General features: G+C 34.8%; 2 protein-coding genes and 2 long non-coding RNA genes across 6 annotated transcripts; 2 read left to right on the top strand and 2 right to left on the bottom strand.

Annotated features, from left to right (window-relative positions):
* The first annotated feature begins 9,107 nt into the window (after positions 1 to 9,107).
* On the top strand, positions 9,108 to 10,094 carry LOC129293280 (heavy metal-associated isoprenylated plant protein 39-like). Of its 2 annotated transcripts, none has more exons than XM_054931154.1 (3): positions 9,108 to 9,249; positions 9,372 to 9,450; positions 9,565 to 10,094. In XM_054931154.1, exons 1-3 carry the CDS (start codon positions 9,241 to 9,243, stop codon positions 9,780 to 9,782), a joined length of 306 nt encoding a protein of 101 aa, XP_054787129.1. In that variant the 5' UTR covers positions 9,108 to 9,240; the 3' UTR covers positions 9,783 to 10,094. The 2 variants fall into 2 exon arrangements, with proteins under 2 accessions (XP_054787129.1, XP_054787128.1); XM_054931153.1 differs by having other exon boundaries at positions 9,111 to 9,249; positions 9,369 to 9,450.
* Positions 10,095 to 10,939: 845 nt separating this feature from the next.
* LOC129293281 (uncharacterized) lies at positions 10,940 to 14,724 on the bottom strand. The gene is made up of 2 exons (XR_008589129.1): positions 14,406 to 14,724; positions 10,940 to 11,755 (listed from the first exon to the last, which is right to left on the bottom strand). It is a non-coding gene; the product is annotated as an uncharacterized LOC129293281 (long non-coding RNA).
* A 238-nt stretch (positions 14,725 to 14,962) lies between these two features.
* LOC129293282 (uncharacterized) lies at positions 14,963 to 16,101 on the top strand. The gene is made up of 2 exons (XR_008589130.1): positions 14,963 to 15,108; positions 15,724 to 16,101. It is a non-coding gene; the product is annotated as an uncharacterized LOC129293282 (long non-coding RNA).
* A 5,100-nt stretch (positions 16,102 to 21,201) lies between these two features.
* On the bottom strand, positions 21,202 to 24,602 carry LOC129292606 (low-temperature-induced 65 kDa protein-like). Of its 2 annotated transcripts, none has more exons than XM_054930184.1 (6): positions 24,449 to 24,602; positions 24,137 to 24,364; positions 23,633 to 23,917; positions 23,231 to 23,530; positions 21,745 to 23,115; positions 21,202 to 21,627 (listed from the first exon to the last, which is right to left on the bottom strand). In XM_054930184.1, the coding sequence occupies exons 1-6, from the start codon at positions 24,522 to 24,524 to the stop codon at positions 21,575 to 21,577; spliced, it is 2,313 nt and encodes a 770-aa protein (XP_054786159.1). In that variant the 5' UTR covers positions 24,525 to 24,602; the 3' UTR covers positions 21,202 to 21,574. The 2 variants fall into 2 exon arrangements, with proteins under 2 accessions (XP_054786159.1, XP_054786158.1); XM_054930183.1 differs by having other exon boundaries at positions 21,202 to 21,599.
* Between the last annotated feature and the right edge of the window lie 1,188 nt (positions 24,603 to 25,790).

Below are 25,790 nucleotides of genomic sequence, written 5' to 3'. Positions count from 1 at the left end.
ACTACCCAACCTGATTGGCCTTTTCTCTCCAAGATCTTTACCAACAAGAAGATTATTGTTCGACTTGATGACAATAATTTTCTCTTATGGAAGCAACAAGTTTTTCTCATATTCAAACAACATTATCTTCACACATTTCATGCTAGTACTCACTACAAAAAAATAGTGAATTAGTAATTAAAAATATCGTCACTAAACGGGTTAGCGATGGAATAAATCTATCGATAAAAACACCTTACTAATTTATTAGTGACAGAATTAGCAATGAAAAATTTCATCCCTAAACAAGGATAAACTATTATAATTTTGTGACGAAATGCATCCCATCGCTAATCCGTCACAAATAAAAATTATATAAAAAGAAATCATTATTGTCATGTCACTCAATAGGTCAATGCTATCTCATCGCCATGTTACTGCCACCTCGTCATCCGCTCCCGACCACATAGTCACCATGTCACCATGTTCCTGTCATGTCACTTCCACGTCATATATTAACTTCAAATAACTTTAAATGTGCTTTGGCCAAATTTGAACCTTTCTCACATCTTCGTAGGCCTTTGCATCCAATCTTATTACCAGTTGAGTTAAAGGAGATCTTTAATCTTTAATTAATAAATTAAATATATAATATATAACCGCCCATGTATATATATCAATAAATATATAATTTAAATATATTTGTTTTCATTTAAATTGTTTTTATTTAGAAATAAAATAAATTAATTTTTTATTTAATACTTATTTTATATTATATTATAATGTTAAAAAATTATTTTTTGATAGAAAATTTAATATTATAATGAACAAATATTTTATTATCACTATATATCATATTATAATTTTTATAATATATATATATAATATTTTATATTTTTGAATTATTATTTAAAAATACTTTTATTTTTAAATAACAATAATTAGGTATGTTACTATGTTATAAAAAATAATTAAATACATAATTTAAATTATTATAATTATTATTAATATCTAAATAATTTAAAATAATAAATTATAATTATTAAATTATTTATTTATTGCATAATGATAAATTATATATAAATACATATTATAAACCATGTAATAAAATTTAAAACAATTTATGATGAAATTAGTGACAAAATTATGATGGAAAGGTTTGCGATGGAATTCTTCATTGCAAATACTATCACAAAATGAGAATACCATATCTTGAAAAATAGTGATGAACATTTTTGTCAAAAAATTATGTCACTGAATTATTTCTGATATTTAAGCGATGGAACGTCTCGTCACTAAATGTCATTGGTAAAATTATTTCTAACAGTTTAGCGATGGAATAGCGACTGATTTTTTAACAATGGAATTTCGTCAGTAAATTAGCGATGAAAATTTATTTTGTTACTAAATTCTGTTGCTAATTTGCTATTTTTTTATTGGTATTCAAGTGATTCCTCCAATGACCATTCGAGTTGATGATGATCTAGTTATTTCCAATCATGTATTCAAGGAATATGAACAAGAACAACAAGACTCCACCTTTACCTCTTGGCTTCTTACCTCCGTCTCTCCATCCATACTCCCAAAACTTGTTGGCCATGACTTAGCATCGCAAATTTAGCAGAAACTAAATTTGTAACCTCTACCTAACCAAGTATGAATCAAAGGTGTTACATTATTAAAATTTGCTTACAGATTTGAAGTAAGGTAACTTACTAATGTGTGATTATTTAGCTCAACTTAAGTCCATATGTGACCATTTAACTATGCCCGGTTATTGTGTGGATGAATGTGCACACATCTTACAGATTCTCAATAGACTCATGACTGAATATGAGCTATTCATTGCCCTGGTAAACTCTATTATTTCTTATTTTGACCTTAACACTATTTCTACAATGTTAATCGATACAGAAGCTCATCAAAAGACTTTTCTCCAATAAGTTGCTCAAATTCATATGGTATCTACTCGACTCTTTTTGATGATCATATTGATATGGTTTTCTATGCTCATGGATCATTGTCCAATATTAGATATGGTGGTTTTCATCCTTTGGCTCCATCTATGTGTGGTGGTCGTGGACATGGGCAATTTATTCCATCTTCTCATCCTATTTATTAAATCTTTTATCATGTTGGTCATCTAGCTGGTCACTTTATTACAGATGTAATTACTCTTATACCACTACTCCTCGTACTAATAATCATACCTATTATATGGCTACTCTATCTCCTATTGGCTATCATACTACTCTTGCATCATCCTCTGATTCTTCTTTTACTCAGAACTATGTTCCTCCCCTTGCTATTACACCTATTTTTGCCTCCACTTAGGGATCTACCTTTATCTACTCTTGCATCATCTTTTGATAATATTTTGAATGTTATAACACCTTCTACTTCTACTTTCCTTCTTATACCTCCATGCAGGGATCTACCTCTATCTCTACTTACCTCATGCATATGTTGTAACCACTAATGTTGTGCGAGATAATGCATGGTATATGGATTTTGGTGCCACTCAACATGTTGTTAAGGATGCCTCCTTCTTATAGTAATCTGAGCCTTATTCTGATCAGGGGAATATATGTGTAGGTAATGGTGATCTTAAACCTATTACTTTCGTGGGAAAAATGATTTTCATTCTCCCTTTGTTTAGTTAAATTTGTCACGAGTCCTATACGTTCCCACTATTACTAAAAACCTATATTCAGTTTCTTAATTTACTAAAGAACACGATGTCTCAGTTGAGTTCTTTACTCGTGCCTATTTAGTAAAAGACTTACAAACTCAAAGACCTCTCCTGCATGGACTTGAAATCAATGGAATGTATCTTATGGTGGCAGTGCTTCTGTCATCCTTACCATTAAAGTGTCAAAATCACCTCTATGCTATCAAGCTTTCAATATAAGCTCCTTGGACTTATGGCATTTTTATCCTGGGCATCCTTTTAGTGATTTTCTCAAGCATGTTTTACATTTGTATAATGTACCCCATGCTTCTATTTCTATTTTCTCTCCCTATAATGCATGTTGCTTAGGGAAAAGTTGTAAGTTTTCATTTTCACCATCCTCTACAATGTATACATAGCCTTTTCAACTTGTATTCATTGATCTCTAAGGTCTTGTACATATTGTCTCGCATGGTTTTACTTACTACATCACTTTTCTTGATGTTTACACACGTTTTACATGGATTTACATGATAAAAAAGAAATCAAATGTTCTTTCTATCTTTCATACTTTTAAGGCTATTGTTGAGTTATATTTTCAAACAGAAATTCAATAATTATAGACCAATAATGATAGACAGTTTGTAGTTTTTACTAAATACTTGGCTAAATGTTACGTACAACATCATTTTACATGCCTACACACTTCTAAATAGAATGGCATGGTTGAAAGAAAACATTGCCAAATAGTTAAAGTTGGTCTTTCTCTTTTAGCTCATGCTTCTCTACCTTTATTTTACTAGCTTGGTGTATTCACCGTTACTATGTTTTAATTAATTGGCTATAACACACTCTTTATTAGCCTTTATTTTTAATTAATTGCTAAATAGTTTCTCATATTACTCCTTATTAGAAGCTATATGGAATAGCTTCCAATTACTCTTTTCTTTAGGTTTTTGGCTTCTAATGTTTTCTATATCTTCGTGTCTGTAACACATACAAACTTGAGTTTCAATCTACACTATATCTTTTTCTTGGTTATAGTACCTAGTACTAAGGATACAAATGTCTGGAACCTATCTCTAGCCATATATTCATTTATCGCCATGATATCTTTCATGAACATATGCTTCCAGGACTTCATCATCCTATCTTGCCTACCAAATGACCTTCTTCCTTTAACTTCTCCTCTTTTCAACCACTGCCAATATTCACTCATGAGAACCATACCCTTATCTACTTCACCTGCTCTTTCTCCTCACCTTTAAATTTTGTTACACCAATTTCTTCTCTTACACCTTCTTGATTTCCTTACCTACCCTTCCTATACTTCCTCTTTCCAATACATTCCATGACCACTCAATCCAAAGATGGAATTTTTAAGCTAAAGATCTTTCTTGCACATGGTAATAATGCTATTCTTAAATATATTATTGAGGCTCTTACTTAACCTGATTAGCTGCAATTGTTAAGGAAGAGTATAATGCTCTTTCTTTACTTTTAAATATGGGAGTTAGTTCCTTTACCTAAGATCAAAAAGCTATCAATTGTAAATGGCTTTTTTTTAATCATAAATCACCTAAGAAGTTCAAAGCTTACCTAGTTACTAAAGGCTATTCTCAAGAACCAGGTGCTAATTACATAAACACATTTAGTCCTATCGTTAAACTAGCTATTATTTGTATTCTTCTCTTTATAGCTATAACATATTAGAGCCAAGAAAATGAACTCAACCTAATGGGTTAGCCTGTTAGCCTACCATTTTTTACGGTTTGGGTTGGCAAAATAAGCTCGTTTTAAAAAATGGGTTGGGTTGGCTCAAACCATAAAACTAGGCTGGCTAAACGAGCTAGCTCGCTTCAATTTTTTTCCTTTCAATTGATACATAGTACACATGCACACATTGGCATGAACTCTAGTACTAGTCGTTCAGAGTTGAGAATTTAAGATGACAATCCAATGGCCTAAGAGTCTAAGACCAAGACTCGAGTCTGTCTAGGTCTAGGACAATCACAAAACATAGAATTCGGATGCCTGAGTGTAGTAGAGTGCTCAATGGTTGAACTGACGAACTTGATAGAACATTAGAACCCTAGGTTAGGATACTCATAGAAAGTCACAGACATAGCCATGCCTTCTTCTGAACTCATTCTCTTGATTCCTTACTCAGGCTTAACTCTTTAATTTAGTCTCTTTTCTAATTCTCTAGTCTATTGAAGCTCAATGCTTAACAAGATTACAAATCCTTCTTCTAAACTCATTCTCTCAATCAGTAAAGATAGTAATCGCTCAACTCACTCTTCTCACTCTTCGGTCTTTATTCAGTCACCATTGCTGTTCTTCTAACTTCACATCTCTGCTTAAGTGCTCAGCTCACTGTCATTCTTTAAGTCCTCAGTCTACACCTTTGTCTCTGTTCAGCTTGTTATTGCTCTTGGGCACAAAGTCTTCATCTCTACTTTGCTTATCACCTCTCCTAACACAGTGGCAGTGGTGCTTCCTCCCTGACTCAGTCTCTAGTTCTCGTTGCACTTAGGGATCCTCTATACCTCAAATTCTAATTATGTACCTTGGTTGGATTGTATTTCTTCAATTAGTGAATCATAAATGCTTAGAGCATAGATTATGTGTTTATGTTCACTAGAAAGTTTGACTATTAATTGTTGTTTGATTTGAGTAGACTTTGGACTCAAGAATGTTAATTGTTGAACAATTTAAATTAGGATGATTATATTTGAAATTTTATATGCTTGTTAATTATATTGTAAAAAAATTTAAATTGTAAAAAAAATAATTTTGATGCATTTAAATGAGTTAACCCTCCATGAAATGGGTTGGGTTAGGTTTTCTAACTCATTTGAATTAGTAGGCTAGCCTAACCTAACCAGCAAAAATGCCAACCTGTGTGGGCTAGCCCACAACCCGTTCGCCTAATGCTTACACACTTTTTGCTTGTTCATCAGTTGGATTTTAATAATGCATTTTCAAATGGTGATCTTAATGAGGAAGTTTTCATGGATCAACCTCCTAGTTTTGAACAAAAAAGGACCCAACAACATCAAGCTTGTTTGATGTCTTCATTGTTTCCTTTATGGTTTGAAGCAAGCCTTTCATGCTTAGTTCCATAAACTAAAAGATGCTCTCTGTTCCTTAGGCTTTGTTGCTTTAATTATTGATATATGTGTTTTTGTTTGAAAAACTAATGATTCTATATCTTATATAGTAGTCTATGTTGGCAATTTACTTTTGACAGGTAGTAATTCATATGAACTTTGTAGACTCATCTCTTATATGGGTTGTCTTTTCTCTCTCAAGGATTTAGTAAGAGTTTTACTTTTTAGGCATTGACTTTTCTCACTCTATTGAAAGTATTCATCTTAGTCAAGATAAATAAACTACGGCTCTATTGACTCAAACGCATATGCTTCTTACTAAGCTATAGGTCACTTTTATGGCTACAAATGTGCTACTTGTTAAGCGTCCATAGAAGAACTCAAATGCTGATGCTTATCTTCCATATAACTTTAAACCTACTGATAATACTTCTAATGACTCGCCTTTTAATAATTTTGACTTTGATCCTCTTAGTGATCCTACTTAGTAATGTCTCAAGAGCTCTGCAATATGTCTAGACTTTACTTTTACTAGTAATCACCTTAGTCAATTCATGCATCAATCACAAATTATTTATCCAAAGTGTGTTAAACATGTTCTTTAGTGTCTTAGTAGCATAATTCATTATGGGTTACTCATTAAGCCTACTAGCAATTTTGTTGTTCTAAGATTTGTGGATGTTGATTAGGGCTATGATTATCATCTACCAATGGCATTTGTATCTATCTTGATGCCAACCTTGTTCTCTAGTTCTCTCGTAAACAACAAGTTATATCACGCTCATCTACTGAAGCTGTGTATCATAGCATGGCTGACTTAGTAACTAAGGTTATGTGGCTTATGGCTTTTATGCATGAACTTTATGTTCCCATAACTTGTATTGGTGTGATAACCCCAGTGCCATCTCCCTTACTATAAATCTTGTCTTACATGCCAAAACAAAAGATGTGGAACTATTGTTGGATTAGTACAAGTCAATTATGATCCTATAACAGAACAAGTTGCTGATACACTTATAAAGCCTCTTCCAACTGCTATATTCTTATATCCTCGTGATAAAATGCACGTGCTTCCTAATCCATTTTGTTTCACACAACACTCTTCCTCTTGAGTTGTATTTCTTTTCTTGAGTAGGGAGAATATGAGAGTATATGGTTATAATCTACTGGGCTTACTATTATCTATTGAAGTTAATGTTAGGTTGTTACTCAAGTTTTTTATTCTAATTCAAGTTCAATTCTCTTGTTTACACTTCTAGAAAAGCCCATCATTGTATCTCAGATATTGTCAATTTAAAAATGTAAAATAATATATTTTATAAGTATTTGCTTACTCCTTTTAATAGATATAACATAATAAAAATTGAAATTATATTTGTATAGCTCAAAACAACTAGGGGGAAGAGCACCATGTATTCTTTCTTTTGAGGAAAAATACTGAATGAAAGTCATGCATATTGATTTATCTTAAAAAAGGAAAAATACATATGGATGAGATGTAAGAATTGTGAGAAATATTAAGAAAACTAGACTGATCATTAAACTAGCCGAAATATTAATTCACAATTAATGGTTGGATCGTAATCTAAACCATAGTTTAACCAATCTTGAATAAATTAATATGTTTTCAATAATATATGCTTAAAATAAAAAGAAATAATTATATATAATAAAAAATGAACATTTAAATTTCAATCAAAATAATATAAAATAAAAAAGTTGTATCCATCAATATTTCATCATTTTCATCCAAAATTAGATACTTATTTTGTTATTTATAATTTTAATTTTAAAATATATACATTTATACATATTCTATACATATTTATTGCATATTTATTCCTTTTTTTTCATTTATCAATACTTATTAGGTACAAATATGTGTAAATTGTAGTTTAAAAATATGAATTAAAATTTTAAAAAGTAACAAGACCAATTCAACCAACTGCCTGCCTGCTAGTTCTGCCTATTTTCATCATTTCTTTACCAATTTTTTGGTTGGGTGATTTTTAGCTATAACCAAACTAGAATTATGATTGGTTCCCAATTCTTCTAGTTGAACTAACCAATTCGATCCGATTCTTATAACACTAATTGTGAGAGATAATTTTATTTCAGGATAAATTTAATTGTTCAAGTAGACTTAATTAATTTGTATATTATATATTATTTTTCAAAGGTTTCTGGGACGGCATGACAAAATACAATGTCACAAATATTTCCGGAATAAAGTATTGGAAGAATGATAGAATATTTTATACACACATATACAGCCATGACCCATGTGCATGTAAACCAGTGCTGCTGTGAGGTTGTGAAGAAGACAAGCTTAGATCATAAAATAGACTTCAAAAGTACACTTGCTTGTCTTGACAGGGAAATTTTAGGTTCATGCATACACTGTTGGCATTTGGTGATGACAATAATAATGAAGCTTTTGTTGATATAGCTCATGCTGTAAACCTAAATCAAATAAGCAATTCAATATTTATTATATTTTATATTATAATTAATTTATTACATTTATTAATGATATGCCATTGTATATTAACAATAAATTATTGTAAACTTTAAATTTTTCAATAATAAATCTCTTGTTTATTAATGTGGCAAATTGGCCTCAGTCCCAACTTTTTAAAAATTTGGTTCATATTTTCTGAGTACAAGATTTTTTGTACTAGTGGATTGATTTATCCCAATAATAATATATCTTTATAAATTTCACAAATATTTTGAAGTGATGCATTTGTTTTTTGTTTTTTGTCTTTTGGGACAAAGTGATGCAGTTGATTTAATATGCATCATCAAGTTGACTATATAAGTTAACTGGATATAAAAATAAGGGATGCATGGGGATTCCATAGGATAATGAGGGGAGGGTTTTTTTTTTTTTTGACAGATATAATAATAAGTTATTGGGAAATTTTGGAAACCGAATTTTCTATAGAACAAGAGAAATAATTTCTGGACCTTGACATCATCGCATCGTTTAAGGAAATATGCTTGAAACGAAAGAAAGACCATGCCTAAATAAAAATCTACATTTAAAACAGCATAAATTATGAAATGCCAACTCTATACGCTGTTAGACCCTCTCTTTTTTTTTTTTTTTTTTTGCTTTTTGGTAGAATATATACAATTAGACTTTCTTACGAGAGCAGTCAATTGTCAATTCATTATGACCAGACCAGAGCGCCATATTTAATGATGGTCCTTGACCCATAACCGAAAGCCCATCAGAAATGAAGGCCCATAAAAGCACGATCTACTGCAGTGTCAAACATTCCCGCAGCCAATATCATCCCAAAACAGGCATTGGCATTTAATGGGTCCCTCTCTTCGAAGTAATCTCGCACTCCCACGCACTCATAAATACCATCACTTCTTAAACATTACGCTTTAGAGACACTTCAACCCGCAAATTTTTCAACTCTTCTTCTGCTTCCTGCTCTCTCATCAACTCTTGTTCCTCCTTCAATGGCTCAGGTACTACTCATCTCCATTCATTTCTTGCTCTGTCATCTCTGAATCATTCAGAACGGTACATCTCTTTTACTATGGCCTTCTTTTTCATCTTCTTGTTCCCTGTGTGTTCGGATCTGTAGCAGAAGGTGGTGTTGAAGGTCATGACTATGACTGATGATAAGACAAAGCAGAAAGCAATAGAAGCAGCTGCAGATATCTATGGTGCTTCAAATTCCATCTTCTTCTTCGCATAAGAACTCAATTTTCTGGCTTGAATTGGAATTTAACCGGGGATCCATCTGATTGATGATTTTTTGGTGATTTTTTATCGATTAGGGGTGGATTCGATCGCTGCAGATGTGAAGGATCAGAAGCTGACTGTCATAGGCCAAATGGACACAGTGGCAGTAGTGAAGAAGCTGAAGAAAGTGGGGAAGATTGATATCATATCTGTTGGACCTGCCAAGGAGGAGAAGAAAGAAGAGAAGAAAGAGGAGAAGAAGGAAGAGAAGAAGGAAGAGAAGAAAGAGGAGAAGAAGGAGGAGAAGAAATGAAAGGACAATAATTACATGTTGTCGGCTTCTTCAAATTCTTCCCCTTTTTTCTCAGTTTTCAAGTTTTCTGATAATTTCCGTATGCAGAAAATCCATGGTTAGCCATACAGTGAAAACACTACTATACTTTTTTTTCTTTGGGTTTCTCTTCAAAATCTGGTGTCACAGTATTCTTCTTTTGCAGAATCAACCGTGCAAAAACTCAGATGGTTGACAATTTTGTGTGGGCTTTAATTTGCATTTAGTGTAGTTAATAATGCTGTATGAAATAAGGACTAATTTAATGTGCTAATTGTCTCGTTACACTGATAATATCGATGCATTTTGGCATGTTTGTGAAAAGAGGTGGGCATGGAAGGTCAAGAAATTCTGGGCATCACGAAACCCTTTTTCTATGGGCTTGTGGTCATTTTCTATAAACTGAATGACACCAAAGCCCAAAAGGGGCCAAGGAATCCTACCCTCAAGTAATAAAAAGATGGATGGGGACAAAAATGGTCTTCAAATCTTTCTTTTGAGGTGGGGAGATGACTCATGTACACACAAGATTGTTTGATGAGCTAAGCATTTCATTAATCCTTTTGCTTTAGTCACTTAGGTTAGGTTGTAAATGATCAATTCATGCATAGAATCTTTCGTTTTGGATTTGGTGATCTTCCGCTTTTCAACTCCACGTGCATCGGAGGGTAAAAAAATAGGCTGACATGCTCACTAGAATTTTAATCCAATTCTAATGCAAGAAAACGTTAGTCATACCTGAATTTGCATTGATCAATCACATTATTTTCAGAAATTTGTATCAGCACGGCCGTCGGCCTACCCTGCTTGTACAAGTCAAAAGACCTAAAATGGCAGGTGGCCCCAAAAAAATAAAAGCACCTGAAATGGGAAACACGTAGTAGACAAAGAAAAATAGAACTTGAATTGTTTGATCAAACCCTTTAGAAGGAAATAGTGGAGCAAAGCACTTCCAGAAGTTGCATTCTATACAAATACAGCACCAATAGATATCCCAGGAAAAAAAAAAAAAAATACAGCACCAACACGAATAAATTTGGCGCGACATGGAATCACAAAAGGTTCTCCAGTATTTAAATATTTAACTACTTTACCGAAGTAGTAGGGATCCAAATTAGGCTCCACGAAGAATAACCGCATACAAAAGATCCTGGTATCTTCTTTTATTATTGTTTAAAAAAAAAAAAAATCCAGCATTCATAGTTTCTACCTAGAAATGTTGTGACTAACATACAAGTGATGAAGGTTGGCATATAACAACATAACGTCAATTAAATACACAATTAATGCTTGCACTATAAAAAATAAATAACAAGAAGCAGATTTAGAAGATGGCATCCTATAATGAATGAAAAAAAAAGAACATCTGCTTGGAGAATTGGAATCTTCGAATCTTTGATTCCACGAGCCACATACGGAAGGACATGTGATCTTGCACTTCAAACTTCTCTATCCTCAACGCCAAAAGCATCTACAGCAAAACCTGCCGAGCAAATCAATGGTTGCAAGTTGCATAGGCAACAGCACATCAGTTCAAAATGAGCTTGCAGCACTGTGACTAGTGACAGAAGATGCTAACCATGTTAGGACTCTGCACAAGATATCTAGCTGAAAAATGTGCCATAAGAACTTCACGCTGGCTGTGGAGAGGGGATGTGCTTTCTCTCTTCACCTGGAGCGTTCTAGGGTTGTCATCACTCAGGCCACGAAAAGCAAACAAAAGCACTCGAGCAAGTGTCAAAAAAGCATCAATGAACAAATCACCACATCCATGGCTCTTGGAGCTAGCCAATCGCTTCAAATTTTCAGCTTCAAATGCATCAGAATCTTGGGATGAATTTCTTTGGAAAGTAGGAAATGAAATCTTAAATGCATCATCCAATGCAAAAAGAGTATGCCTATTTAATCATCTGAAGAGGGAATGCAGCTTGAACAAAGTCTGACGATACTCTAAGCTGTAATTACCCAAAAAAAAAAGGTCAGAATTGCCCAATCAACCACGTTGGTTATTACTAATTGTGATATGCTATTCTCATTGCTATAATCTCAAAAGAATAAACTTCTGCAATAAACACTATTGAAGTGACCGTCCCCACCAAGCTTTAATTCACAATTTCACATTATCAAGATCTACTCATCTGGACCTCCAAAATACCACCAATGCAACAAGTATGAGCAATGTTAATTATTATCAGACACAACTGAATGCCAATTAAGAAACAGGATTCCCTGGTCACTGGTTCAATGTGAATTATTGATTTGAGTATAAGTTCACATTATCTTTGGTTGTGTGATGCAAGCGGACCCTAGCATATTTTCTACTTCACAATCTCAAATATGTTGTCTTAATATCTATCAAGATATGAATTCTTTGATGGACTGAACTACAAAATATCTAATTTCAGAGGCCTCATTGGCTCTTTAATTTACCCTAAAACCCATCAGATCTAAAAGCCAAAATTATGCACTACTATTTACAGCAACCACTGAAGTCTGAAACCCACCCTATGACATATATCACTACCCTTGTCCTCAAATATTCACAATGAACCTTTAACCCACAAACAGCATACCATTTATTCATCTAAGAAACCTCTAAACCCTGTTAAGTCCATAGTCTTGCCATCCAATGTCAAAGACACACATCTGAAAATTGTAGCAACCATGACTGGTTCTTCAGGGACATATGACTAGCTTTATTAGAAATAATATCCTCAAGAGTATCACACTTTAGAGAGGAAGGAAAAAAGAGGGGTGTTGAAGCGCATGAGCTGAGTGATTATACTTGACGTCAGAAGAAAAAGTTTGTCACAGTTCCTTCCTTATACACTAACTTAGTTCCCACCTTCTTACTAAGTTACAAGGTGATATGCTGCCCCAAGGTTGGTACAAATTTAGTTCAAAAATCCAGGCCGAACAAATATTAACCAGGTAACCTTAGAGATAGCATGAGCAGACTAATCTAATCAAGAGACCATCGGGTGATTCACATTCTAAATATGTGAGCATGGCAATTAACCTTCCCCTATTGTCCTTTCCAAATAATACCCTGATCATACCAGCATAGCATGATAGCATCTCAAGGGGCTTTGTACAATAAACCGTACTTCTAAGTCCAGCCAACCTCTAAGCTGTGCTACAACTATTCTCTAAAGAAATCTGTCACAGCTAACTAGTGTCAACCTGCTGCAGCTACAGTTTAAGCACGCAGGGCACATCTATTTATAACTAACAGCTTCACATTATCCACTGCCTCAAACTTATTACCTATCCACTGTCCAAGTACATAAATATACCCAGCAAATCAAGTAATTATTGGAAGAACCTTCATAAATTACATATCCACTTCTTGAAAACCATTACATTACACTTTCACAAGATAAAAGAATACAAACATTTTGATTCAAACTCGCTCAAGTCAACATCAATGCTTAATCCTGGAAACTAGCTTTAAAAAAATGACAGCCTACTTCGTCTTTTTCACCTTAGTTATCATGTTTTTTAGTAAGGTTAATGCAATAGGATCACAGACTAAAGTAACAACCCAACAAACAATCATGCTATAGCACACTTGAAACAAGAGAAACTCTCGTCTCACAAATAACAAGCAACGTCATCATATTATGAAAAAACATGGGCATACTGGCCTTTTTCACATGTCAGTAGTAAATAAGGATTGAAATAATATACTAGATAGGGAGGAAAATCAAATACTATATTACTTGATCTCGATCGCCACTCACCAACAAAACAAGCAGCAATAGATGGTCTCAGTGAAATCAACAAGTCGATGCGCGGTTAGTGGTTAGCTAATACCTCAGCCAGAGAATATTCTATTTCGCTATCTTGGACAGTGAGTTCTAAGCCTGGAAACTAGAGGGACATTTTCCCCCTTCCTCAACATCTTTCTTATTACTCTATGGGCTTCAGTAAGCTTTCCAGCATTCCGCAAATTACTCACTAAGGTACTGTACACAAAAAAATTTTGGACTGCAACTTTTGGCCTCCATTTCCCTGAGCACTGACAATGCTTCGTCAAATTTTCTAGCCATACATAACCCCCGAATCATGGAATTGTAAGTGTACACATTTGGAACTTGTCCCTTAGAAATAATCTCATTAAACATCTCCTGAGCTTTGTCAAGCTCAACAGCCTTGACATATCACGTGATCATTACCGTGTACGCCACCACATCACGCAAGCACCCGTTACGTATCATTTCATTAAAAAAAAAAAAAAAAATTGCAGGCATCCAGATTCCCAGCTCTGCTAAGTCCATCAATTAATGTGGTGAAATGAAGAACAGTTGGCACTATACCTGTTTCTTTCATGTGATTTAAGAGATTAAATCCATCTATTAAAAAAATAGTCTTTGCACGGAAAGCTTCAAATCCATAGTGCTAGAAAACAGAGAAGTGTCCGTGCAGTGGGAAACCAGCTGCACACATAGTAGGGAGAACCCAAAAATTCAACAGAATAAAAATCAAGGAACAAAATATCGTACCGTATTGCGAGACACGGTCGATATTTTGAGGTTTGCGAGGTCCCAAAATAAAAGCATGGATGAATTGCCATGTATATCGGTTTTTTTTTTTTTTTTTTACCTGGCAATGTATATCGGTTGAAAACCCGCTCTTGGATCCATTATTCATGACCAGCCAGTGAAGTAAAATTGCAGGTACGGAGGAAGGAAGGCAAGCAAGTACTCTGCAAAACCCTAAAGCGACGGAGGAAGACGAAGCGATAGGTATATCTCTATCTCATGAATTTCCTTGTTTACCACAGAACCAAAGAAGAGGTAACCCTCACACCAAGACCATGGACGATGGACTAGCCAGGACAGCAGCAAGGTGGGCAATGGAAGAAGACACTGCTGCAGCTCTCGCTGCCCAAAACACATCGTTTTGACCAGTTGCAGTTTCTGCTCCGACTTGCAGACACAATTAAAAAGAAAAAAAAAAATCATTTGCAAGTTCCTGTAATTTAACTCAATTTTAATTTGGGTTCTTGTTGTTTATTTTTTTAAAATTAAATCCTTATAATTTGTTGTGTTAAATACATCTATCCTTATAGTTAAAATCTGCTTTAACACCATTAAATTGAGATGACGTGGTTAACAATTTGATAACTTGCAAGATGGTTCATAACCCACGCAGACAGGCAAGTCCACACAAGCAAGCAATAAAATAAACACATTTTGGGCTATCGGGTTAGGGTGACGGCAGGGGAGGGAAGGCTGGGGGAGTATTGCAGCTGAAAATGTTGTTGCCATCATCGTCTCATAGGATGGTTCTACAAGTTGAATAGGTAAGCAATCACGCTCTAATTTCTGCTTTTTATTTCTGGTTCTTCCCCGCTTCCACAGGTTCTTCACTGCTTTGTGTTGGTGTTTATCGAAGTTGGGGCGGGTGTTCCCCGTTGTGATAGCTCGTATTTGTGGATTTAAAATTTGCCATGTCAACAAAGAAAAGAGATGGATTAGTTCCTCAAAACTAAATTTACATCTATTAGATTGAAACCTATTTCGAATTGTATACTATATCAAATTGAAAACCATGTTCATCCCCTTGCTGCAAGTTTAATAGTATTACTAAATTTGTGAACAAGGTGATATTGATTAGCTAGTCAAGTTTAATTGTATTCGCTGGTTGCGATTTTAAAAAATTATATTTTATCTATTTCCTTCAATTTGTTTGTGTGCCTCAATGAATTCTTTCCCTAATGTTTGTAAAGGAAAGCACCCTTACTTACAAATTAACTAATTTGAGATGGATGTATTCTCTAGTATGCTCGTATTAGAACTGATTGATGAATGATGAATTGATCTGTTGAATTCTATGATATGCCTAAATTACTCCTCAAATGACGATGTGTGCTGCTGTTGTTTCTACTTGATGTGTTGATGGATCTTTCTATGTGCAGGAAGGATGATGCTGCAAATTTTTTGATGGGCTTGATGGTGCAGTCCCCAAAGAAATTCGAAGCACAAGTGAGTGGAGGACAAAAATTTCAAAGTGGCAGCTGAAGGCATTGGAGACTGCACTGTTGTTTTTGCTCGCTATGAATGCTTGCCTGTTGTTGGTTGTAGTTCATTACGACCTTGGATTGTATGTTTTCAAAGTGTTAGGTGGGTACTTGTAGTCTGTAGATTGTGATTAAAGTGGTAGATAGACCACTTATTATTGTTGTATTTCTGTAATATCAAGTGGCACATGGGCCTCATATTCTTGTTAAATGAAAAAAGGATAAGTATCCTCGTTTCTATGAATTTTTTAAGTGCCTGTTGGTGGTTATAAGTTAGTCCTGTCGTGGATGTGTTCTTTAGTTGCAGCATTATTGTTTTTCTTGTAAAAGACAATCATAGCACACATCTATCCACCTAGATATTGTACCTTTATGATACCATGATACAATCAGAAAGAGAAAAGCTCATGGTAATCATGATTTACAAAGTGCATCAATCTAACAAGTAAACTATTCAACCTGCTTTGCATAAATTCCAGGGTCTTCATTATGCAACCTATGAACATAATATTCAAGATATCTGATGACTTCATGCGTTCCTACAAGCCACATGAAGAAAATAAAAGAAAATTTATGATCTCCTTTCTGTGCAGTATGATAAGCACTTAACTAATGGAAAATGCAAAGGACAAAGGTGAACAAGTAGTTTTATCAAAAAAAAAAAAAAATGGTGAACGAGCAGTACTTCGCATGAGGTTCTCTGGAATAATGCTTACTGCAACAAGTAGTTTTATGAGAATCATTTTCCATGTATTCAGGTTCAAGGTCCCTAGTTTCATATGCACCAAGGGCAATAAGGTCTGCATAATAAACCCAATATTTAGCTCATAAGATTTTTCAAAGAAAAAATTAATCCATCCGTCCTTACAATTTTTTCTAATTTTGAATAAGGTCCCACTGATTTGTTTCTTTTTTAGTCCTCATAGTTTTTTCCAGCGTTAGACCTTATACTTTAAAAGCCATTAATTTACAGTGAGGTGGAGGATGATGTGTCATTGAGAAAACAAGCATATGGGGAGAGTTTGCCACATGTACATAGACTAGCGTACACATTGATGCTTTGTTTTTAGGACAAATTACACCAAGGATCCAAAGAAGATAATTTATTACCAAATAATTTTATAAAATTCATAAAATATTTTCAAATTTTAAATCATGCACATTTACAACTTAAGTAAGGTATTTACAATTGAGTAATAGGCATTTACAACTTGCAAAGAAAAATATGCAAGTTCTAAATGTATGTTACCCGATTATAAATGCCATTAACCAAGTTATAAATATATAAAATTTAAAATTTAGGTATTTTGTAAATTTTATGTAAATTTATATGAAACCTTTTAATAATAAATTCTCTTCTATAGAACTTAGATATAATTTTTTTTTATTTTTATCATTATTTATAGTTGTCAACTTTTGAGACTGCAAGCTAAAAGAGCTCATGAGGAAGCACAATGAGTAGTAGAAGGACCCACGAACCAATGAAGCTTGTCTAATGTTTCCCTCAACATGGCAACAACGTTCAAACTCTAGCAATCATACGATTCTTCATTTAATTGCTCCACCCCAAGAATCGTAACAATTACAACAACATTCACAATTTGATTCCTCTGTTGATCCAATCCTCCAACAACCACAACCATCAAACATTGAACTTTTTGCTGAAATCAAAACATGACCTATCTCTCAATCCCTCTGATTGCTTCCAAAACTTTGAATCCCCTATTTCATTTTCTTCTCTTTCATTCTCAAAGGAAAAAGGCCCAAGCTCATATTTTGAAACATACCCATTCAAGGAAATGTCACCAAGTTCATATTTAAATGATGGCCACTAGAAATTGGAACATTAGGCAACATTGTAGCACATGGCTAGAGAGAAAAGGGGACAAACTTGAGAATGCCGAGGGAGGAAATGAGGAAGAGAGTGAAAAAAACATAGTAGCTTTGAGTGTCTGGTAGAGAAGCCATTAACAAGATGTTGGTGTTCTTGAAGATTTCTTGAGGTTGATGCAGTTTATGTTTGTGTAACCTAGTGTCTGGTATTTTGCCTTCCCAACATTTTCAGACAGGAGGTTAAATACAGTTTACGTTTGTGTACCCTCTCCGTTTTCAGACAAGCTTTTAAACGATTTTATGACAGTGTAACCAAGCCTTTCATGTCCACCTTCGGCTATATATATCCATGCGTGCAGACATAGCTTTAATCCTGGGGAACTGCCAGTCGTCTGACGGTGTGCCGGAATAGTCCTTAAGGACAGTGTCCTTTCGGGCACGACTCGAGCAACCCGTACCTTCATACTCGCATTTCTGCCGGTCTCCACAACAAATGCAACTAACTTCAATATATTATGGATATAAATTTGATATGCTTTTAATATATTACAACCAACAGTGAGCATAACCATTATATATATATATATATATATGTATATATTGCAGATTCACCTATGAAGCTTCACCTTCAAAGCTCTGCTATATATGTGTGTGTGCATGTATAGCTCGTAAACAACTATTTAGATGTATCAAATTCAATATATATTATGTATTTATATAGATTTTCATATATATATATATATACATGCATTACAAAGCTCTGCTGTCAGATTTGTTATGTATATGTATCTGCTACAAAATTTAAAACAACACCAATAAAACTATTTCAATATCTTCGAACATGTTAAAAATGAGGAACACACTCTTTCTCTTCCTTCAAATTCATGTCTCAAATCAACCTAGACTCAACGATTCTGCGACATCTCCAATATCTTCAGCAACGAAGGAAGACTCTAATATCCTCAGTACTATTTCCAAGATTTAAAAGCGACAGCTTCTCTCTCTTATTCAATTTAATTGGATAACCCAGTGACCTCAACGAGTTCGAGCACGAAGACTCCTCCGTAATTTGTTTGATGTTTTGTTGTCCTTCTCCAGTTCATGGTGTCAGTCCACATGTGAAAAGAATAGCTTAGACTAACAAAGTTAATGGATCTGTGAGGGATTTAAACCATGAGAGCATCTCACTTAGCGCCCTGAAAACACACAAATTTGCACTGCAAGTCTCAGGGTCTTTTTCGCAAAATTTATTATGGATGAAAAGACACATTTGTCCTTGTTTCAATAAAACATTTATTTATGCATAATACAGTGTTCATAAATTCTCAACACAATATGTATGATACACAACACATTTAGTAGATATTAACTTGAAGCATATTATTTCAATAAAAGTATGTTGTTCATTATAGACTTTATGTTGTACAAATGTTACAAATCTACATATGTTCACCATATTGAGAATTGGTGGACATTGTATTGTGTTAGAGCTGAAAAATAGGCGGGCTCAACCCTTGTTAGCCTAGCCCATAAGAACCTGAGCCCTTAAGCCCAATTTTTCACCCCTTTCCTGAGGCCCAGCTCCTATTTGAAGGGCTTAGCATTGGGCCCGCAAGCCTTGTTTTAAATTTAAAAAAAAATAAAATAAAATTAAGCATTATAAATTAATTAAAACATTTTGAAATTAAAAAATTAAAATCTTCATATTTAAAAATTAAATAACATACATTTAGAAGTCTAGTAATAAAATTTAAATCTTGGTTAAAAAATAGTTTATTTTTTATAAATACACAAACATAATATTATAGAAAAACAAAAAAATATCAAAAATTTTATACTGTACAATGATATTTATTAAATTATGTTAAATTAATTTTAAAATAAATTAAAATTAATAATAATATAATGCGTGTAGGATAAAGGTTTCAAACAAGTAGGTTCTTAGCTTCAAATGCTTGTTTCACCAAATAAAAAAATTAATAATAATAATATAACAAAGTTTAAAAGACTGCCTAAGCCTTTTTTTACAAGGTTTATTAAGACCAAGCCCTCAAGCCCGATTACTTTAAAAAAATTTTATTTTCAAAACCCAAACTCTTATTTAAACAGGGCCCCAAGCCTGATTTTTCAGATCCAACCCTTATTTCCGACTTTAATTGTGTATTCATGAACATTGTGTTATACACCATTTGATGGCTTGTATATTCACTTCAAGTTAAACCATGTTCACCAAATATGTTGTGCATTCATGAACATTATGTTAAAAATTTGTAGACATTATATTGTGCATATATGGACATGCCCTTGAAACAAGGGCAGTTGTATCTTTTTGTCCGCGACAAAATTTACAAAAAAGGCCTTCAAGCCTACAGTGTGTTTTCATATTCTATTGAGCCTGCAGTGCAAGTTTTTGTGTTTTAAAGGCCCTAAATGAGATTCTCCCTTAAACCATATTAGATAGAAAATGATTAAGAGTCCTATAAGGGCCTAATTAAAATGATTGAAATTACACGGATTTAATTCAAAATTGAGATAAGTTACAAGCACCTTAGGAAAATATTTTCCCTAAAAAAATGTTATGCAATATTGTTAACATAAGCTTTGTATCAATAAAGATATGATTAAAAAAATAGCAATTGAAATTGTCTTGAATTTTTTAAAAGTCAGATAAAAGAAATAAAAGTATTCTTAAAAAATAGCATATGATGTTTGGATGAACTGCAACCTTTTTAGTCAGAAAAAGATTACAGTCAAGAACTATATACGTTTGGTCCCCAAAAAGAAAAAGCAAGAAGAAGAATTATACTCCATGTAAATTGTAAGTTCATATCTTAGGAGTCTACGCATTTCAGAAGAAACCAGAACTAAAACATCAAAAATAAAAAATCCCTAGAGGGTGTTAATAAACCTGAATTATTTGTTAATGGACATGATTAACGAACAAGACATTGAGTAGCATATTAAAAAGTATGATCAAAAGTTATAACTTAGTTAGGCATGATCAAATATCTTGCGCTGCATCAAAAGAGGGTGTGAAGTTTCCTCACAATCTAAGCAAATATGTACAGCTCCTTCCTTAGCTCTCACAAGGTTGGATTGTCATATTTTTGAGCGTCAAGCATTGTACAAATTCAGTGGAAACAATTCAAATGTTGACATGGTTGTTGATACAAAACCAGATTGCATACTGAACTGATATTCCAAAGATGGACGGCCTCTGGGGACAAGTTGAAACGGTTGCATCCAATGAGAGATTTTTTTATTTTGAACTGAATTAGGTTTAACTTCAAGAAAATACGAGTGAATGCTGTGACTTCTCGTGTTCAACAGACAGAGTACAAAAGAAGTTCTCGTTGTTTTCTCTTTCGTTTTATTTACTTCTCTGTTGTTACTTTCTTGGCTTTTAACCTCTCATTTTCTCAAAAGGAAAATAATCCTCTCCGTATGTTTTTTTTTTTTTTTGGAAAGAAGACGAATGTATATCTCAAGCTAATACATCATAGCCTTCAAATTCTAGAGGAGTGACAATTGCATAGACCAGAGTATCAAATAATCTCAAGATCACCGAGAACTTGGATCCTATTATGCACAAGATTTCCCCAGACACGCGTACAAATTTAGAAAACAAATTCACATTCTGAAATACAAAGCCGCATACATATCCACAAACAAACAAATGAAAGAGAATTGTAAATTATATGTGATCTTGTACATATAAAGCTAACAAGGATAGGAAAGCAGCAAACAACTATTACGTCAATCTATAACGTGTACACATGTGCAAACTATATATATATATATATATGTACTATATATATATATATATATATAATACCATCATGGATGAAGAAGCTTCTCTCAAAGCACACATATTTGTCCAACATTTCTTCACCGAGATGACTCCTGAAGTCTTCTTTCACCTTGGCCAGCTCTCCCTGCATCTGCACCAGCCAGGAAGTTGAGCAAGGACTGAATATATCGAGGATCATCGCATATCCAAAAAGACAGAAAAGAACCCTAAGCCATTACGTTTAAAGAGTATGCAGTAGCAGTTGCAACATCATGAAAATTTCATATAACTTTTACCTTGTGAGGGTTGATTCTCTTGTGATTTGCCAAACCAGGACACTGCCGCATCTTTAAGCTTATCAACCACACCTTTTCCAGAGCTATTCTCATAACTCTCTTGATACCTACTGTCAATGTCACTTTCACTTCCCAACCTTCTCTTCACTTCCTCAGACTCTGTCACTTTCCCCAATGATCGGTGCTCTGCTTCTGCCACCCCTTCATCTCGCTCATGTATAACATCAGAAATCACATCAGTCATTATCCTTCCCTCCTGAGCACCACGCTCATTCGCCGTCGCCTCTCCTCCACGCTTTTTTAAAGTCTCTGAAATCACCTCAGAAAGAGCCCTGTCTTCGTCCCCTGGCCTCAGTTTCTCTGTAAAATAGTCCTTCATACAAAGCCCCTTGTCTGTTTCATTCGTAGAAGGTGACAGTTTGGACTTCATTGCACTCCCTACTCCAGCAACCTTCCCATAAACTGGAGCCAGTTTTTCAGTCAGGGACTCTGTAATTTTCTTTCCATATTCTGCTGTTGATGTAGTCGACATCCCAGAAGCATTAGCAGCCTCGCTTTTAGGATAATTTTCCTGAGTTGTTGTCACATTCTCGCCAACGCCACCGCCATAACCTAGCTTCGAAGTCACAGCATTTTTGGCAGAAACAGCTTTATCAGCTATTGCAGATGTTGCTGATGAGATCTTCTCTGTGTAACTGCTCTGATTTTCTCCATGCCTTGGTCCGTTCTCATGATCTCTGTTACCTTGGTTGTCATTGTAGCCGAGCTTCGAAGTCACGGCATTTTTCGCAGCAACTGCTTTATCAGCTATTACAGACGTTGCAGATGAGATTTTATCTGTGTAGCTGCTCTGATTCTCTCCACTCCTCTTTTCATTCTCATGATCTCCACTACCCTCGTTGTCATCGTAGCTGAGCTTGGAAGCTATGGCATTTTTAGCAGTGATGGCTTTATCAGCAATTGCAGAGGTGGCAGATGAGATTTTATCGGTGTAGCTGCTCTGGTTCGATGGTTTGTCCATTGATTCATTGTGTTTCTGATCTCCATGCATTTCAGAAGTACCAGAAGGATATTGAATTGCAGTATAGCTGCTCTGGTTCGATGGTTTGTCCACTGCAGATTCATAGTGTTTCTGTTCTTCCTGCATTATAGGAGTGCCAGAAGGATATTGAGCAGCGTTGTAGCCGCTCTGGTTCGATGGTTTGTCCATGGATTCATAGCGTTTCTGATCTTCATGGATTGTAGGAGTAACAGAAGGAAAAAGAGTAGCAGTAGAATAAACGCGTGGTTCTGGATTTGTTTTTGTCTCGTCAGGGAAGTTCATTTCGGCAAAAGAGTGTAGAGCTGGGGTTACGTGTATTTCTGCAGCACCTGATAGCAATACGACGGAAAAATATTCATAAAATGGACTAAATATATAGTTGACCATAGTAGTTGGTATTGACATTAATGGCCAAGTGTACGATGAATGAACTCTCTTTTATACCTGCCCCAGTTGGATCAGTGACTTTGCTTTGATAATTGGAAGCAGTACGGGGCTGACGTGTTGTTCCAGGAGCGGCAGGATCTTCCTCCAATTCAATAGGTCTTGGCAGATTGACTGAAGGATATGGAGCAGTAGCAGTGGAACGAACGCGTGGTCGTTCTTCATGTATTGTAGGAGTGACGGAAGGACATGGAGTAGTAGTAGGACGAAGGTGCAGTTCTGGATTAGGTTTTGTCTTGTCATTGATGTTCATTTCAGCAAAAGATTTTAGAGCCGGGGTTACGTGTATTTCTGCAGCACCTGCAAGCAACACACAGCAGAAAAATATTCGGAAAATGGACTAAATAGTTTGTAATGATATTAGCATCCAAGAGTACGATGCATTAACTCGTTTTTTTGTACCTGCCCCCGTTGGATCAGTGACTTTGCTTTGATAATTGGAAGCAGCACGAGGATGACGTGTTGTTCCAAAAGTGGCGGGATCTTCCTCCAAGTCAATAGGTCTCTGCAAATTGACCTTTCTTTGCCCAGCGTTCCCTTCTTCTCCAGCAAATGTTCTCGTTGCTGAATCTTTTGCCACTGTTTGATCAGTTCCCATATTTGGGGAAACAACCACAACCTTTGGTTCTTGATGATGATCTTGTTCGCCTGCAGGAATCACTGTTCTAGCCACCGTACTCTCATAAACTGCGCCACAAGTTCCACACATATAATGCGGATTTTCACTTTCATGGTCAAATACATTCCACTGTTTTCATAGAAAATTTCTGAAACTTAAGCCTAGTCTATGTTGCAGAGGAAACACAAACTAGCCTTTAGTTTCATCAAAAAGGAAAACAGAGCAACAGACTAAAAGCCTTCATTGTCTGAAATTTCTTGCTTAAATTTAGAGGGGGAAAATCTCACTTGGGGCTCCGTGAACTTCAGGATTTTCAACTATGTCTTCATCTTCATCATCTTCCTCGTCGAGATCATGATCATCGGGGATATTGTGATACTCGTGATCGTGATCATAGTCATGATGCGCATGCTTCTTGATCGTGTCCTTAATTTTCTTAGCCTTCGCTTTCACCTTCTTCAGAACCGACTTTTTGTCATGGTCATGGTGGTGATCGTCCGCCCCATAATGTTCCCCTTCACATGAAAAATTAGAATGAGAAAGAGCCATAAGAGAAGTACACTAAAGTGAAGGTGAAAAATAAGATTCCGAGTTACCACCTTTTTCTGATCCAAGGCTGTGAGGATGATGTTGGTCGGACTCGTGCACACGACTTTGAACGGCTCCAGAATCCATCACTGAAAACCGAGAAACCCAAGAAACAGGAAAGAAAAGATGGAAGAAAAGAGATAAGAGACTTGCGGTTTATAGGAAGAGCCGTTACATTGTGGATTGCCACCTTTGCATGAGGGTGGCATCTACATTATGGAGACACGTGTGATGTGGCAGACACGTGGTGAGCGGTTACTGAGAGCAAAAACTGTCGGTTTTTTTATTTATTGACAGAACAAATAATCTTATCTGCTGGCCTGGATCAGAAACAAAGATAACTTCATTTAGGAGGTGGGTCCCACGAGAGAATGCCATCACTCCCTTGTCTAAAAATTCGAGTGAAACAAGAGACTAAGCCATGCTTTTCATTCTCTTAATTTGTGCGGACACGTGTCCTGCTTCAATTCTAGTCTCATGAATATATCTGTCTAACTAATTAAATACTACTAGTAAGTTCTACGTTCCATGGATGACATTCTGTTTTGTCCTTTTGTATTGACATGTTTATACATTAGCGCGTGTTGGCGAGACGTGATCTTAATGTTTTTAAGTTTGCTTAAAATGTAAATGCGTGTAGATTTTTTTAAAAGAATTGAGACTTGAATTAATTTTTTTATGTACATGGGCTTTTTTTTTGGGTCAAAATCATGTACATGAGGTTTTAAATATTATAAGGTTTTATACCCATTAAAAGATAATTAAAAAATTGAAAAAAAAAAAAGACTTTAAACATGGCGTATGAAGAATGAATTAGAATTCAAGCCATCTACAAGATGAGGTGTCGAATCCGTAAAATACCATAACTGTGCATTGTGATTATTCTTTACAACATGGAACTTCATAAATAATCAAGCGTTAATGGCAACTTTTTTGTTAACCAATAACCACATATTAAAATACATTCAGTTTTGATATACTATAGAAGATATAAATAATAATTAACATTCCTCAGTTAATTCTATTAGCTTCTAAATATTGTTCAAACCTCCATTTCCTTACAAGGGAAAAGGTTTAAGAAAAAATCTACTCGGAAAATGGACCGTGTCGATATTTTAATATTTTTTTCCCTTTAAAATTAGCTCAAACTTCGGCCTACATGTACAAAGATAAAGTCAGACTCAGGCCGAAACTCACCAAGAAATTCAGCAATTAGCAATGATAACACTTTCTTTTTTAACAATAATTCACTTTGTTTTTTAATGAACTCGAACAAGTGATGACTTCTGATTATTATTTTTTGCTTGGAATACAAGGTGATGGTTTATTGTCATAGATCAAGTTTAACTTGTG

Source organism: Prosopis cineraria, unplaced genomic scaffold, assembly GCF_029017545.1.
Source record: "Prosopis cineraria cultivar Desert tree isolate PC_DT_omini unplaced genomic scaffold, ASM2901754v1 PC14, whole genome shotgun sequence".
In the NCBI taxonomy this organism is placed as follows: Eukaryota; Viridiplantae; Streptophyta; class Magnoliopsida; order Fabales; family Fabaceae; genus Prosopis; species Prosopis cineraria.
Note: the sequence above shows the minus strand (reverse complement) of the source record. Positions and strands in the feature narration are given on the sequence as shown.